Source organism: Oratosquilla oratoria, chromosome 23 (genome assembly GCF_046742065.1).
Source record: "Oratosquilla oratoria isolate Oo_2021 chromosome 23, ASM4674206v1, whole genome shotgun sequence".
Lineage (NCBI taxonomy): Eukaryota > Metazoa > Arthropoda > Malacostraca > Stomatopoda > Squillidae > Oratosquilla > Oratosquilla oratoria.
In genome coordinates this window covers 19535804-19549708 of record NC_134799.1, presented here as the reverse complement: position 1 = coordinate 19549708, position 13905 = coordinate 19535804, and the positions used below count along the sequence as shown (strand labels likewise).

Here is a 13905-nt window from a genome sequence, read left to right as displayed (position 1 = left end):
ACAATAGAAGGTGAGGATAATAATTTCCATGGATTTAATGAGGGGAGGGGCGGATACCAACCTCCCCCAACTGGCAAGACTAGAGGAAAAACTTGAACAAATGACTGAACATTGGGAGATTAGGTTCGGTAGTATGTCAAAAATTGCGCAAAGGGTTGAAAGATTGGAAGAACTAGAGAAGGCGAACAAAAACTTAACTAATGAAATAGAAGAATTAAAAAGACAGTTAAAAGAAGTAAAAGAGGAGAATGAAGAATTAAAAAGGAACAATAAAGACAATAAAGAGGCCATAGCAAAGGAAGCACAGGGGTGGAGAAAAATATAGGAAAACAGTAAAGTTGTATTTACTGATATAATTAAACAGCAAATGAGAGAACAAACTGAAGACTCAGTTATCAAAGTGATGAGACAGAAGGAGAATATAGTAAGAGACTTAGCAGATAAAAAGAAATGTACAATTATATTAGGAATGGAAGAGAAACATAACCTAGATAGAACTTCAAGAATCAATGAGGAAAAAGAAAAAGTAAGCAGTTTACTAGAATTAGTTCAGGAAGATGAACCTGAAATAATGAAGCAAATCGAAGAGATGTTTAGGCTTAGAAAATATAGTACAGATAAGACCAGACCGATTAAGATTAAATTCAGATCACAAACAACAGCAGAGAACATCTTAGCAAAAACAGGGAAACTAGCAGCAAGTGAACAATATAAAAAGGTATGGATAAAAAGAGAAATGAATAAAGAGGAAAGAGAGGAAGAAAAAAGGAAAAGACAAGAAGCTAAGGAAAAAAACGAGACCAAAACGGAGTCGGAAAAAGAAGAATTCTACTGGAGAGTAGTGAATATGAAATTGAGGAAATAGACCATAACAGAGAGAAACAAAAAAGAAACAGAGAATACAATGGAAATAACAAAGTTAAGAGTGTCCTACACAAATATAGATGGATTAATAACAGGACTGAATGAACTCGACGGACATAATGGGAATTGTAGAGACAAAATTAAAAGGTCCACTACCACCCAACAGCATAGGACGTGATGCATATAATTATTGGATTAGAAACAGAGAGATAAAACAAGGGAGTGGAGTTATGTTCCTTACTAAGAAGGATATAAACGTGAGGTGTGTCACATATGGAAAGAATAGAGTAGAGATGATTATGATAGAAGTGGAAGACAGAGATAAGAAGAGCAGAAAGTTTGTAATAAACTACGTGTCCCCAAAAACAGCCTCGTGGGAAGAGAGTGAACATAAAAGTATGTTAGAAGACACAAGAATAACATTAAACAAGATAATGGAAGATGGAGGAAGAATAGTTATGATGGGCGACTATAACTGCAAAGAAATCTGCTGGGAAGAGATGACCGTAAAGGGCGGAGACAACTCATGGGGAAATGCTCTACTTGAGATGATTACTGACCACACAATGACACAATGGATTCAAGAGAACACTAGGTATAGAAAAGAAGAAGAACCATCGAGACTAGACCTAATAATCACATCAGAATCTGAAATAGTGGAAAAGATAGAATACCAGGGACCAATAAGTAAAAGTGACCACATATTGATTGAACTGGAACTAAACGAGAAAAAATACATGAAAAGAAATGAACAATATAGAAAAGGATGATTGATGTATGAAAAAACAAATTTTGATAAAATAAGAGAATTCTTTCAAAATGAAAACTGGGAAAGAATACACAAAGAAGATACAACAGTGGAAGAGAAATGGAATATTTTGACAAAAATCTAAAAAAAAAAAAAAAAAAATGGAGTGGAAAAGTATGTCCCAAGACAAAAACAAGAAAAAGAATATGTAAAGTGCTGGTACAACAAAAGTTGTAGAGTGTTAAAAGACAAAAGAGATAAAGCTTGGACCAAATGGAAGAAAGACAAAAGACCTGAAAAATGGAAAATATATACTTGTTATAGAAATGAATATGTACAAGCGTGCAGAGAGGAAAAGAGAAAATATGAAAAAGATGTCATAGAAAAATGTAAAGATCAACCAAAACTATTTTACAGATTTGTAAACAACAAAATGAAAAACAAACAAGACTTGGAGAAATTAAGACAAGGAGGAGTTGAATACACAGAGGAAATAGAAATGGTGGAAATTATGAACAAGCATTTTAAATCAGTGTTTACAAGGCATTTACATACCTGGATGAAGAAATGGTGAAGAAAATACTAATCACTCTGATAAGACCAAGATTGGAATATGCAGCAACGATGTGGTCACCAAGTACAAAAAAATGTAAAAACAAAACTTGAAAGAATACAAAGAGCAATTACAAAATTGGCACCAACACTCTCAAAACTATCATATGAAGAGAGACTAGCAAAACTTGAGCTACAGACACTAGAGCAAAGAAGAGAGAGAGGAGATTTGATAGCTATTTACAGAATCATGAAAGGCATAGAAATTATTGACAGAGAGGATATAATAAAATGGAAAGAAAATCAAGGAAGACAGCTATAGAAGAGATGTGAAAAAGAACAGCTTTCCTCACAGAGTAATAGACAGTTGGAACAAGTTAGATGAGAAAGTAGAGTGTGCAAAAACAATACATGAATTTAAAAATAGTTTAGATAAAATGAGATATGAAGACGGGACAGCACGAGCATAGCTCCCCTTCCCGTAAAATACAACTAAGTAAATACAACTAGGTAAATACACACACACACACACACACACACACACACACACACACACACACACACACACACACACACACACACACACACACACACACATATATATATTAATTTTTTTGAACCACATGACGATCGAGACTGACAAGGAGCTCGACGGAGACATACGGAAACTGATACGTAGTGAAGCCAAGGACTCGAGTGTGGTTGAAAAAGATCAATATCATATGTATATATATATATATATATATATATATATATATATATATATATATATATGTATATATATATGAAGAGAATCGCCAGCAACGGCGTATGTCAAACAAAATAATCTGCGACAGCTGCCCTGGGACTCGAACCGGGGCCTTACTTGATGATAAGCCAGAGCTCTACCAACTGAGCCAATGGAGTTTCAAAAAGTCTTTACTTTGGATGTTGATATAATTCCCGAAGAATCTAAGTAGACTGCTAACTGTCGTCCTAACTTAATTTTCGCAGAGACCCGAGCTAATACGAATCTCTGATGGGCTTTCGTCATTGTAATTACCTGAAAAGAATTGCCAGTAACGGCGTTTGTCAACCCTAATAATTTCCGACAGCTGCCCCGGGATTCGAACCGGGGCCTTTCTTTGTAAGGCCAGAGCTCTACCGACTGAGCTAATGGAGCTTCTAAAAGTCTCGAACTTGGAAGTTGATCGAACTCCCGAAGAATCTAAGTAGACTGCTAACTTTACTTAATTTCCACAGAGACCTGAGCTCAACACATAGCCAGTGGAATACTCCCAAACGTGAAATTCTGAAAGATGCCAAGGACTGCACTGGAGAACGCCCAGTTTCGGGGGGTAGTAGTGGTATCGAGTGAGAATTGGAGAAAATGAGCCGAGCTGCCAGATTAGCTGCGGAATGGAGGACTAGATCTCTCTTAAGGAGGGATAAGAAGAGGCATACCGAGGGAATCGTTGAAGATGTCGATGGCTGTTTCCATGCAACTGATGTCAAAACTATTTATCGAACCCTAATGCAACTCTACTCAAAGTCTGCGACCCAGATGGCCACTGCCTGATTTGGTGATGAGTAGCAAGTGTCAGATATGGATGGGTGAAGAGCTCACTTGGTTGAGTAATTTGAACAATTGTATCATGGCTATTTCTGGTTGGTATTCACAGTTTTACCAATAGATAACAAGATAATCACAGAATGTCTGATTTGCCTGAAATTAGTATGTGCAGCGAAGTTGTCCCCAAAAAGTGCAATATTCCCAAACATGGGCAACGTGAGCATCCAGCATGTCGATAACACAATTTATTACACTTTTCTGTCTGTTGCCATACGATTTCATCTAGTCCAGAGGTCCTCAGCATGAGGAAATATTGAAACGGCTTCAAAATATGTTTTTAGTAGTAAATGCATCACCGATTTTACTGTTTGAAGTCAGATATTTTAATTCGTCTGAGGAAAGTGCCCTCTGGTATGGAAAGGGAGAAAGCCTACCAAATGGCTCCCCAATTAGTAATGCTTAAACTAATGCAAGGCATATTTGATCGGTCCTATAATGAAGAATTTTTAACTGTTGTAAATACATAAATAGAGTATTTCTACAAGATGACCCCTATTTTCCACTTTATCCCCTCGGCGTCTTCTGGCAGCATCTGGGCACCGGCGGCTACCACCGAGTGGATTTCTATCCTATTTTGGGAAAGAGAATACCAGTCCAGAAGGCTGTACCCGATTTGTTTTGAGAAAAGGCAGCGACTTGAACTTTCGGACAACTGGTACACCACGCGTAGTCATCTCCTGCTGCTCCTTCCAACGAAATCATCACTGGCGAATTGTTAACGTACTCACCGCAGTCCCCGTTCCAGCGATGGGCGCAAATATTAATGTGGCCACAATCATCGCAATGGACCTCCAGTAGGGTTTTATATGTGATAACTGCATGGTGGATGGCGGTGCCCTCTAGGAGGGGCTACAACTGAGGAGGAAGGTTGAATGTCTCTTTCAAGTGGTGGGCAGAGGATACTGTAGTGGTACAACAACTCGCCAGTTCCCTCCTCTTGGCCAATGTTGTCTCTGAAAAGAATAATAACTTAAGCCAATTTGAAAACAAGTTTATCTCACGAAAATTCTTTTGTACTGTAGAAACTAATCCCTTCATCAACGATGGAGTGCTATGGAGGTGAACAGGGCAGTTTGTCAGCATTGACTCTGCCAGGTACAGTACCCACATGTATAGAATGGAGATAAAGAGTCGAAGCGTTTGACCCGTTCAACTCCCTTTTTCTCTAAAACCCTTATTCTATTTTCACTCACACATACTGCCATCCTTCACAATCTCCAAAGCGCGCTTTTTCTCACTCACTATCTCTCCCCCTCTCTCTCACACACACCATGGTTGTTCTATGTGCACATATATGGGGGTGGTACGGGAGATGATTAGTGATGGTGGAGGGAAATGGAAGGTGAGCCAATTGTTGCCTGCCGATGACAATGCTTTTGATGCTGAGTCAGAGAAGGGTCTAAGGTAGATAGTGACGGAGTTTGGGAAGTTATGTGATAAGAGGATGTTGCAAGTAAATGTGATTAAAGTAAAATTATGAGGTGTACAAGAAGTGAAGATGCCAGTAAATTGGAGGTAAGGCTTAAAAGAGAGAAGCTAAAGGATGTCAGTATTTTGAGTATTTAGGGTCACATATAGCAGGAAATTGAGAAGTGAGGCTGGAGGTAAACTGAAGAGTTAGGGAAGCAAGTAGATGTCTTGGGGGAAATGAAAAGTACCACGGAAAATAAGTGTCTGGAATTGATGAGGTAAAAACTTTAAATCTAATGGAGGTAAAAAGTATTTGAAATTAAGTGATTGAGGAGGAGAGCGAAGGTGGAAAGAGATCTGGCAGATAGGGTTGATGAAAAAATACTAGGTTGATTTGGCCATATAGAAAGAAGGAATGAAGAAAGATTAGTTAAAAAAACATGGAAGGCTGGACAAAGTGAACTTCAGGGGAAGACCGACAATGAAATGGATGGATGGGGCGACGGAAACTTTGTGTAAAAAAAGGATTGTCTGATAAGCAGGGCAAAATAGGTGTGAGTGGACGATAAATTGACGCTTCCTGAAGGGATTTCTCTTCTTTATTTTCGTATGAGAGGACGAGGAGGTAGGGTCGCCATGTAAATGAAGCTTAGGATGTCAGTCCCTACTGTGCTGTGTCTTGCTGCACTGATTCTGACCCAGGGAGTGGACGGAGATCATGGATGGTCTTTCATTCAAAAGGAGCTAAGATAGGCGAAGGTGAGGAGTTTACGCCAGGCGTCGTGTAGCTGCATCCAAAGCCGTCACCTCTGTCCTATTAATTTGGACTGTTGGGGCAGGTAATAGTCACTACTGGATATCGGAAAGGAGCGCGGGATTTGAACCCGCAACTAAGCGAATGTGAGACCAACACGCTTGCAATTACGCCATCAGTGCACATATGTATGAAGGAAAAGGATAAAAGGATAAAAGGAAAATTGATGAGTGATGGACGAGTGTGGGATGGATGAGGGGTGGGTGCATGCCTTGGTTGGCTACCTCCCATATAAGGAGGAAGAAGCCTTTTGGTATATAGAAAGACATTCGTAACTCCGCGTGTGCTATGAATACAAACTTCAGTCGATATATAGTATGATTAGGATTCAGTGACAATAATCCTACTGTCAATATTCTACAACTGACACACAACAGTTCTCCCGTATCAACCGTGTAAAGTACTGTGTTCTCTTCCTCCTTTCTCCTACCCTCCTTAAACCACAACTACCCTTTACTACCCTACTATTACTACTTTCCACTACCCTCCTTTAGCACCACAATGACCCTATTACTCCATCGTAGGATTCTCCCCAAGGAGAGAAGCACAGATTATATCGGTGATAAGATACAATATTCCCGTGGCTTGAATCCCTACTCATCACAGTACGTAATGCTAACAGTGCTAAATATCTTCTGTGTGCAAATGCAGGAACAATATCTTACTTTCAACAATCTATTTAGTTTAAGAATTCTTATTGTATGTGGCCTTTGAAAAACAAGTGTTCTGATAGAAAAGTCAGGTAGAAAGTAAGCTCTGAGCCTTGATGGGTGACGGGGAGTACAACAGTTTCCCCCCATTACTATGTTAACCCCTTTTCCACTGTCCAAGTGGCGGATCTGTGTTTAGGTAACGTCCAGGGTCATAATGGGAAATTGGAATGTTTAATCTTTGAAGAGTATGCTAAGATAAAAGGTAAATTTTGTAAGGTAGCCAGCCAATAGCCATATTGGCCCATATACAGTATCTACACTTGTTGCAGGCTTGCAGCATCTGACAGTGACTTTTCATGGTCAATTACTTGTTTATTTTTATACTCTGTCTAATGCCTCTTTGAATAACATAGATGCACATATGTGGAGGGATGAATAACATACTTGCACCTTTTCTTATATACTGAATATTTAATATCTGAACAAATTTGGACGAGATTAAAAAAATAATAAAAAACAAGTTTTTTTTTTTATAAAAAAACGCGATCAAAAAAACAACAACGTTTTTTGCATCTATAGGTTCAACCCTACGACCACTAATTAATTTCTATCTCACTTGTGCTCATTTGTTAACAAGACGATAAGAAGGTAAAGCTTTGGAATTTTTTCACAGTACACTGTTTCCGGTGTATATTTTCATCAATGGGGAGCATACGCCAAGGGCAGCATAGCTTTATTCACAAGCCAAGGCCGTTCCCCACGGTTTGTCCAGACAAGCCCCCATGCAATCACCTTTTGCATTCCAAACAGCTTCCGGCCAGGTCTGTCCACTCTCTTAAGCTATGAAGTCTGTGAGTGTTCTCTTCGTCCTCTCCAGCAAGGGTTGTCTTGAATAGACAACCCTTTCAGTAGGATCAACATCAGAGAAGCAAGCATGCCACATGATGCCCATAAGGCCGGGATTAACGTTCATGAATTATGCTGGTAACTGCCTTTGACTGATCCTCACAGAGCAGTCGCTGGTTTGGTACATAGTCGTACCAGCGATACTCCATGATTGTCCGAAGGCACTTCGTGTCAAAGACGTCGATACGTCCCTTCAATTTAGCATTAAACCGTACAGCAAGACAGGGAACACAAGCGAATCGAAGAATCATATCTTAGACCTTTTGCATAAGGACCACAACACCATATGCTCTGGTTGTGAGAGTTCATAACATTATGGACCATGCCAATCTTTCGAAATTCTGACATGACCCACTATTGTTATATACACTACCAAGATATGTGGATCTCCCCAACTTCTCAATGTCATCGCCATACGCATGATCAAACTGAACTGTATCTTCTAGTAAGCCCCCCACCTTGGTCTTAGTCCAATCAGGTCCCAACAGTTCAATTTTCACTTCAGCAGGCAACAATCTTTTTAGAAATTGGCCAGTATAATACATAGTTAATGTTCTTTGGTTTACATTCATAAACTCTGTAAAAAAAAAGCTGTATAATTTGTAACAGCGACAGTCAATAATCACTAACATATCACTTAATCCACCTGGACGTATTGGCATCTGTCGGCTTTTCCTATCGAAAGAAAACTTCACTCAGCTGAAGGGAAATCCCTCATATTCAAGTTTTAGAGTATATTTTGACTGATACGTTCGCGAGTCGTCTTCACTCTGCACACTTATTCTATAATTATTCAGTTATGCAGAGAAGAAAAAGAGAAAATACGAAAAAGATGTCATTGAAAAATGTAAAGATCAACCAAAACTATTTTACAGATTTGTAAACAACAAACTGAAAAACAAACAAGAATTAGAGAAACTACGACAATGAGGAGTTGAATACACAGAGGAAATAGAAATGGCAGAAATTATGAACAAGCATTTTAAATCGGTGTTTACGAGGGAGAACATACAACTTAGAGATATCGAGTGGGAGGAGATAGAAGTAACAAGGAATGAAATAATAAATCGCCTGAGTAATCTCGATGTCAGAAAATCGCATGGACCAGATGAAATGGAAAACTGGATTTTGAGAGAATGCAGGAATGAACTAAGAGACAAAATACATAGTTTAATAAGCAGTTCATTGAAAGAAGGAAAAGTTCCAGAAGATTGGAAAAGAGCAAATATAGTACCAATATATAAAAGGGGAAACAATGAAGACCCTACTAACAATAGACCGGTCTCTCTTACAAGTACGATAGCTAAAATTTGTGAAAGAATTATCAAAATTAGATGGGTAAGGCATTTGGAAAAAAAAACAACGTACTGAATCCAAGGCAATTTGGATTTAAACAAGAACGATCATGCGTCACAAATTTAATGTGTTTCTATTCAAGGCTAATAGATATAATACAAGAAAGAATTGGATGGGGTGATTGTGCATTTCTAGACCTGAAAAAAACTTTTGATAAGGTGCCATATAAGAAATTTCTAAAGAAATTAGAAACTGCAGGAAGAATACCGGGCAAACTGCTGAAGTGGATGGAAGAAGTTTTTAATATTCTCCCCCGAATGTTTCTGTGAGGTATGTGTGTGGGGAGGTGATGTCGTCTGCTTTGGACAATTTCTAAAACGAAAATTTCTTGCACAACATTTTTAAGAGATAATTCCCTTCATTCATAACAATTCGGTCCCCAAGCGCTTTAGCATTTTGGTGACATGCGCAGTTCCGGTGGTCGACCAGCATCTGAACAAAACCGCCAGGGCTGCCTATAGCCATGTCGTAATATTGAAGGAACTAAGGTTCATTTCAGTTCCTCTGATTTACGTCTTGCTGTCGACCAAAGTCCCGTTTCCTATCAGTTTTGCTACGACAAAGCATATTGTATTATTTGCTTTTGTTGCGTTGGGATTTGGGGGAGGGGGGAGTCGTACAGAACTGAGAGAAGGGCTTTCTGCTGATAGGACTGAGGTTATTCCAGAGCCCTTTATTAGGAAGATGCTCTCGATATTTTATTTATCTATTATGCCCTAAGACCTAATTAGCTGAAGTGAATGTTTATCTCAGTTATATAACCACCTCGCTACGATGAAGCTCTTTGCACATTTTGCTCTGGCAGACCCTTGACTATTTTACTCGACTTTCAATTCAAGAGACTAAGACCCTTGGCAATAGTGGTAGTGCAAATAGCTGTTGCTTTTGACCAGCGCCAAACGATCTTATTCTACTGATGGAAATAACTCGTGTTGGTGTGTTAGCTCGTGGTCCATGATGTTATGAACTCTCACAACCAGAAGCAGGTTAAAGGGGGTTTTACACGGTCAAACATGCTGGCTAACACGTTTGACAACACGATGTTTGAGAGTATGTTTGAACATGTGAAAGGGGTAAACATGTTGGACCAACGTGTTGGATGGATGTCTGATCTGGCCTGACTTCTGTGGGCGGAGCTTGCTCGTTCATGTCTATGCTTGAACGTCTGAACACGCATCAGTCTCCGTCATACATACTCAAATCTCGCGGAGGTAACATCTATAGCAGCTCTTTCAGCGACAGACTTGCCGATTATTTCCAAAATGAATGACACATGTGCCGTTAAGGACAAGGAAAGGGAAATTATGGTGGATTTCATTGACATATACGGGAAGCATATAGCATTGTGGAAGGTGAAATCGAAAGAATACTCTAATAGGAATTTAAGAAGTAAAGGTATAGATGAATTGCATGGAAAGCTAAAAGAACTTGACGCTCAGTTCACGCGGGATGATGTGATGAAAAAAATCAACTGTCTTCGTAGTTCTTTTAGAAGGCATGGCAAGTTTTTGGTATAATCCTAGATAAGGTGCTAGTTGAGATGAGAGCTGAAAATCTCAAGTCTTGCAGAGACCTGTCCGTTGCTAAAAAACGCAATGTTGCTCTTCTCATGACGGTGTCTTTACAGGTTAATGAGCGACCAAATTCAGAAGTTCTAAATATGTTGATTCGTCCATGCGCATATAATTGCGCCAATCATCTGGGTGTAATTTCAGCTCCTTCATTAAGTTGCTATGAGAAATGTGGTCCATTTTCAGTAACCAGTCCTTTGTCCATTTTGAACGCTTCCTTTTCTTTTTGTTGAAGGCAATCACTACCCCAATTGCCATCACCTCGTCTTGAGTAAGGGACATGTTGCCCCCTTCTCCTTTTCCCACCGACTGAGGTTGTCTGTCTGTTTGGTATGAACGTATAACAACTCTTCAAACATGTTGTGTTGGAGGTTTGATGAGCGAGTTGGCCAACACGTTTGATTGTGTAAAACCCCCTTAAGGATTTAGATCTGACCAGCACTGGTTGCAATTTGTGTCCCACTTTTCTTTATATATTTCTGTATACATTCTATGTATATTTATGTACATTTATGTATTATGAATATTTATTCATTTTTCTATACATTTATTTGATTGTTTGCATACTTATTTATTGATTTGTTTCTTTATCAATTTTTTATTTGTTTGTTTATTTATTTATTTACACTTTTTCTTTTTTTTATTGATCTATTTGATTATTTGTTTAATTACTTGTTTGCTTACCTGTTTATTTGTTTGTATGTCTGTATGTTTGTTCACTTGTTTAGTTGTCTGTTTGTTTGTTTATGTGTTCATTCGTTTATTTGCTTCATTACTTGTTTATTTATGTGTTTATTCGTTTATATGCTTGTTTGTTTGAATGTTTTCTCATTTACTTATTTATTTGTTTGTTTATCTAATTTCTTGTTTCACTGCCGGTATATCTTTAAGAACATAAGAATGAAGGAGACTACAAGAGACCATAAGGCCTACACTAGGTAGTTCCATGTCCATTACCACCTGTCATCCCCATCCATAAAGTTGTCTAACCGTTTCTTAAAACAACCGATAGTTTCTTCCATTCGTTGACCACCCTATTAGTAAACCAGTTCTTGCCTATTTCCTTTTTAAATCTATATTTGTCCAATATAAATCAATTAATGCGAGCCCTGCTCTGTTGTCTTAATATGATGACCTTGTTTGCGTCACCATTGTTAAAGTCTTTGATCCACTTGAGCACCTCCATTAGATCACCCCGCACTCTGCATCTTTCCAGAGAGTGTAAGTTAAGGTGCCTAAGCCTCTCCTCATGAAGTAAATTTCTGAGTCCATGTATCATTTTGGTCATTCTACTCTGTACTGATTCTAGAGAATTGGTGTCCATTCTATAGGACGGAGACCAAAAATGTACCGCGTAATCAAAGATGGGTCTAACTAACGCTAGATAGAGTTTGATAATTACCTCTGCACTTGTATTCGTAACCGTCCTAACAATGAAACATAATGCTCTGCTAGCTTTATCCCTGGCGCTAATGCACTGTTGCCTAGATTTAAGGTCAGGACTCACTAGAACTCCCAAGTCTTTCTCGCAATCAGTTTTCTCTAAACACATGTTATCTAAGCTACATCTGTTTCCATGGTTGTGTAGCCCTACGTTTAAAACGTTGCACTTTGGGAGATTGAAGCTCATTTGCCCTTTCACCGACCATGTACAATGTCTTAAGGTCATCCTGCAGAATCTCGGCGTCGTCTCCTGACCTAATTAGGCGTCCTATTTTAGTGCCGTCCGCAAACTTCTTACTAACAGCACTATTAATATCATTGTCCAAGTCGTTTATATACATAATGAACAATAAGGGACCAAAAACCGAGCCTTGGGGGGGACCCCACTAGAACCCCCCCCCTTTTTTTTTTTTTTTTTTTTTTTTTCTTCTTCTTTTTTTTCTTTTTACACCGTGTCCGGGACATCTCTTCGGTAGTGAAGGGAGTTACAGTCCTCTCTCTCAATCGACTCTTTCCATTAAGGTGGCATTTTGTTTCCTTTGGGTACTGCCAGATGATATCTATCTTCGTGACAGTAACCCCCTTGTAGTGAAGTAATTACCCGATTTATAAGTTTCCGCAAAGAACAAACGAATTTTGCAGTTGCGGGGAGGATTGTCGATTGATGGGATTTTTGATCGATCGGGACCCCACTTCAGGCAAGAGCCCCACCAACCACACCGTAATCAAATAAAATATCCTGTCTTTACCCAGAAGATAATATCGAAGGGAACCTCATTATACTATGGTCAGATGCTGGTTATGGAAGTGTTAGCCTTGATAGATGAAAATCTATCTTTTTATGATATCCATCTGTGGTCTCTTTTGGCAAAATACTTCATACTAACCTGACTAACGCTAGACAATTATATTCAGTTACATGGTAACCCTCTGATAGCGAGGAGGTAAAGGGATACAAAATGGAGCGAGGTAAACGATGTTGGTATTTCCTCTACCTCAAACATGTTTTTGAAATTTATTTGACGTAACAGTTTTAGGCTTTCATTGCTATTTTTCTTGAATTAATTCATTATATTCTAGAGGAATATTGAGTGCCCGTTCCATAACCAAGGTTGTATTTCTTACTACTTTATTACTTTTATCATGCAACAATTCTTTGCTATGTGCACTTGCTGTCATTCCACAGGATTTTTTTCATATGTAGTGTGTGTTGTATACAAGTACTCTTCGACTTACAATGGTGTTCAGTTCCGAGAAACCCATCGTGAATTGAAAAATCTTAAGTCGAATATTGGGAGTTGCGCTGACCGGGGTGACAACGGCACAGATATGGGTGGCGGACTCGCCGATAATATATATAGCTCGTAATACAGCAATCATCATAAGTGAACCTAATCTTTCTTATGAACACATATCTAGAAAAATAATTAACACACAACATTATTTTATGGTATTTTCTTACCTGCCAAAATCTATCGTAACTTTGAAAATTTATAAGTCGAACAATCGGAAGTAAAGGAATGGTTTATGTATATGCCCTTATTTCTTCGTTACTGTTGATTTCTCATCATGTAATAAAGGTGGTATAATACAGCAATGTAAACAAAAAGACGTACAATAATTTGTTTATCGCTGCAACCGATGCCCCAGTTTTAGCTGCAGACACCAGTGCAGTCTGTCGAAGAAGTGCATGGCATAAACGTGACCAGAATAAACCTTGCGACACAGATGAATAAATTCTCCTGGAGGAAGCTCTGATAATTACAAAAACAATAAACCTGGTCGAAGGGTTTAAGTGAAAGATCTAAACTTTTTCTCTGCGAAAGGGGTCTCCCCATCTGAATAAAATCGCCTGACGGTCATTAAACATCAAAATCATCGAACACAGCGAAAAGGTGTAAGAATTATTTGTTGTTAGTAAGTAAATAGGTCATATATCTTTATGCTATTCTTAGGGTGCAATTGTTATTTGATCA

At 38.6% G+C, this 13905-nt stretch overlaps 1 protein-coding gene across 3 annotated transcripts in view; it reads right to left on the bottom strand.

The window, feature by feature from the left end:
- LOC143038004 (Na(+)/citrate cotransporter-like) overlaps positions 1–13905 on the bottom strand; it is a 105143-nt gene that overhangs the window by 53619 nt on the left and 37619 nt on the right. For all 3 annotated transcript variants that reach the window (XM_076206820.1, XM_076206823.1, XM_076206821.1), the window contains exon 2: positions 4505–4729. In XM_076206820.1, the coding sequence (XP_076062935.1) occupies positions 4505–4597 (93 nt within the window). In that variant the 5' untranslated portion in view covers positions 4598–4729. The remainder of the gene's footprint in view (positions 1–4504; positions 4730–13905) is intronic.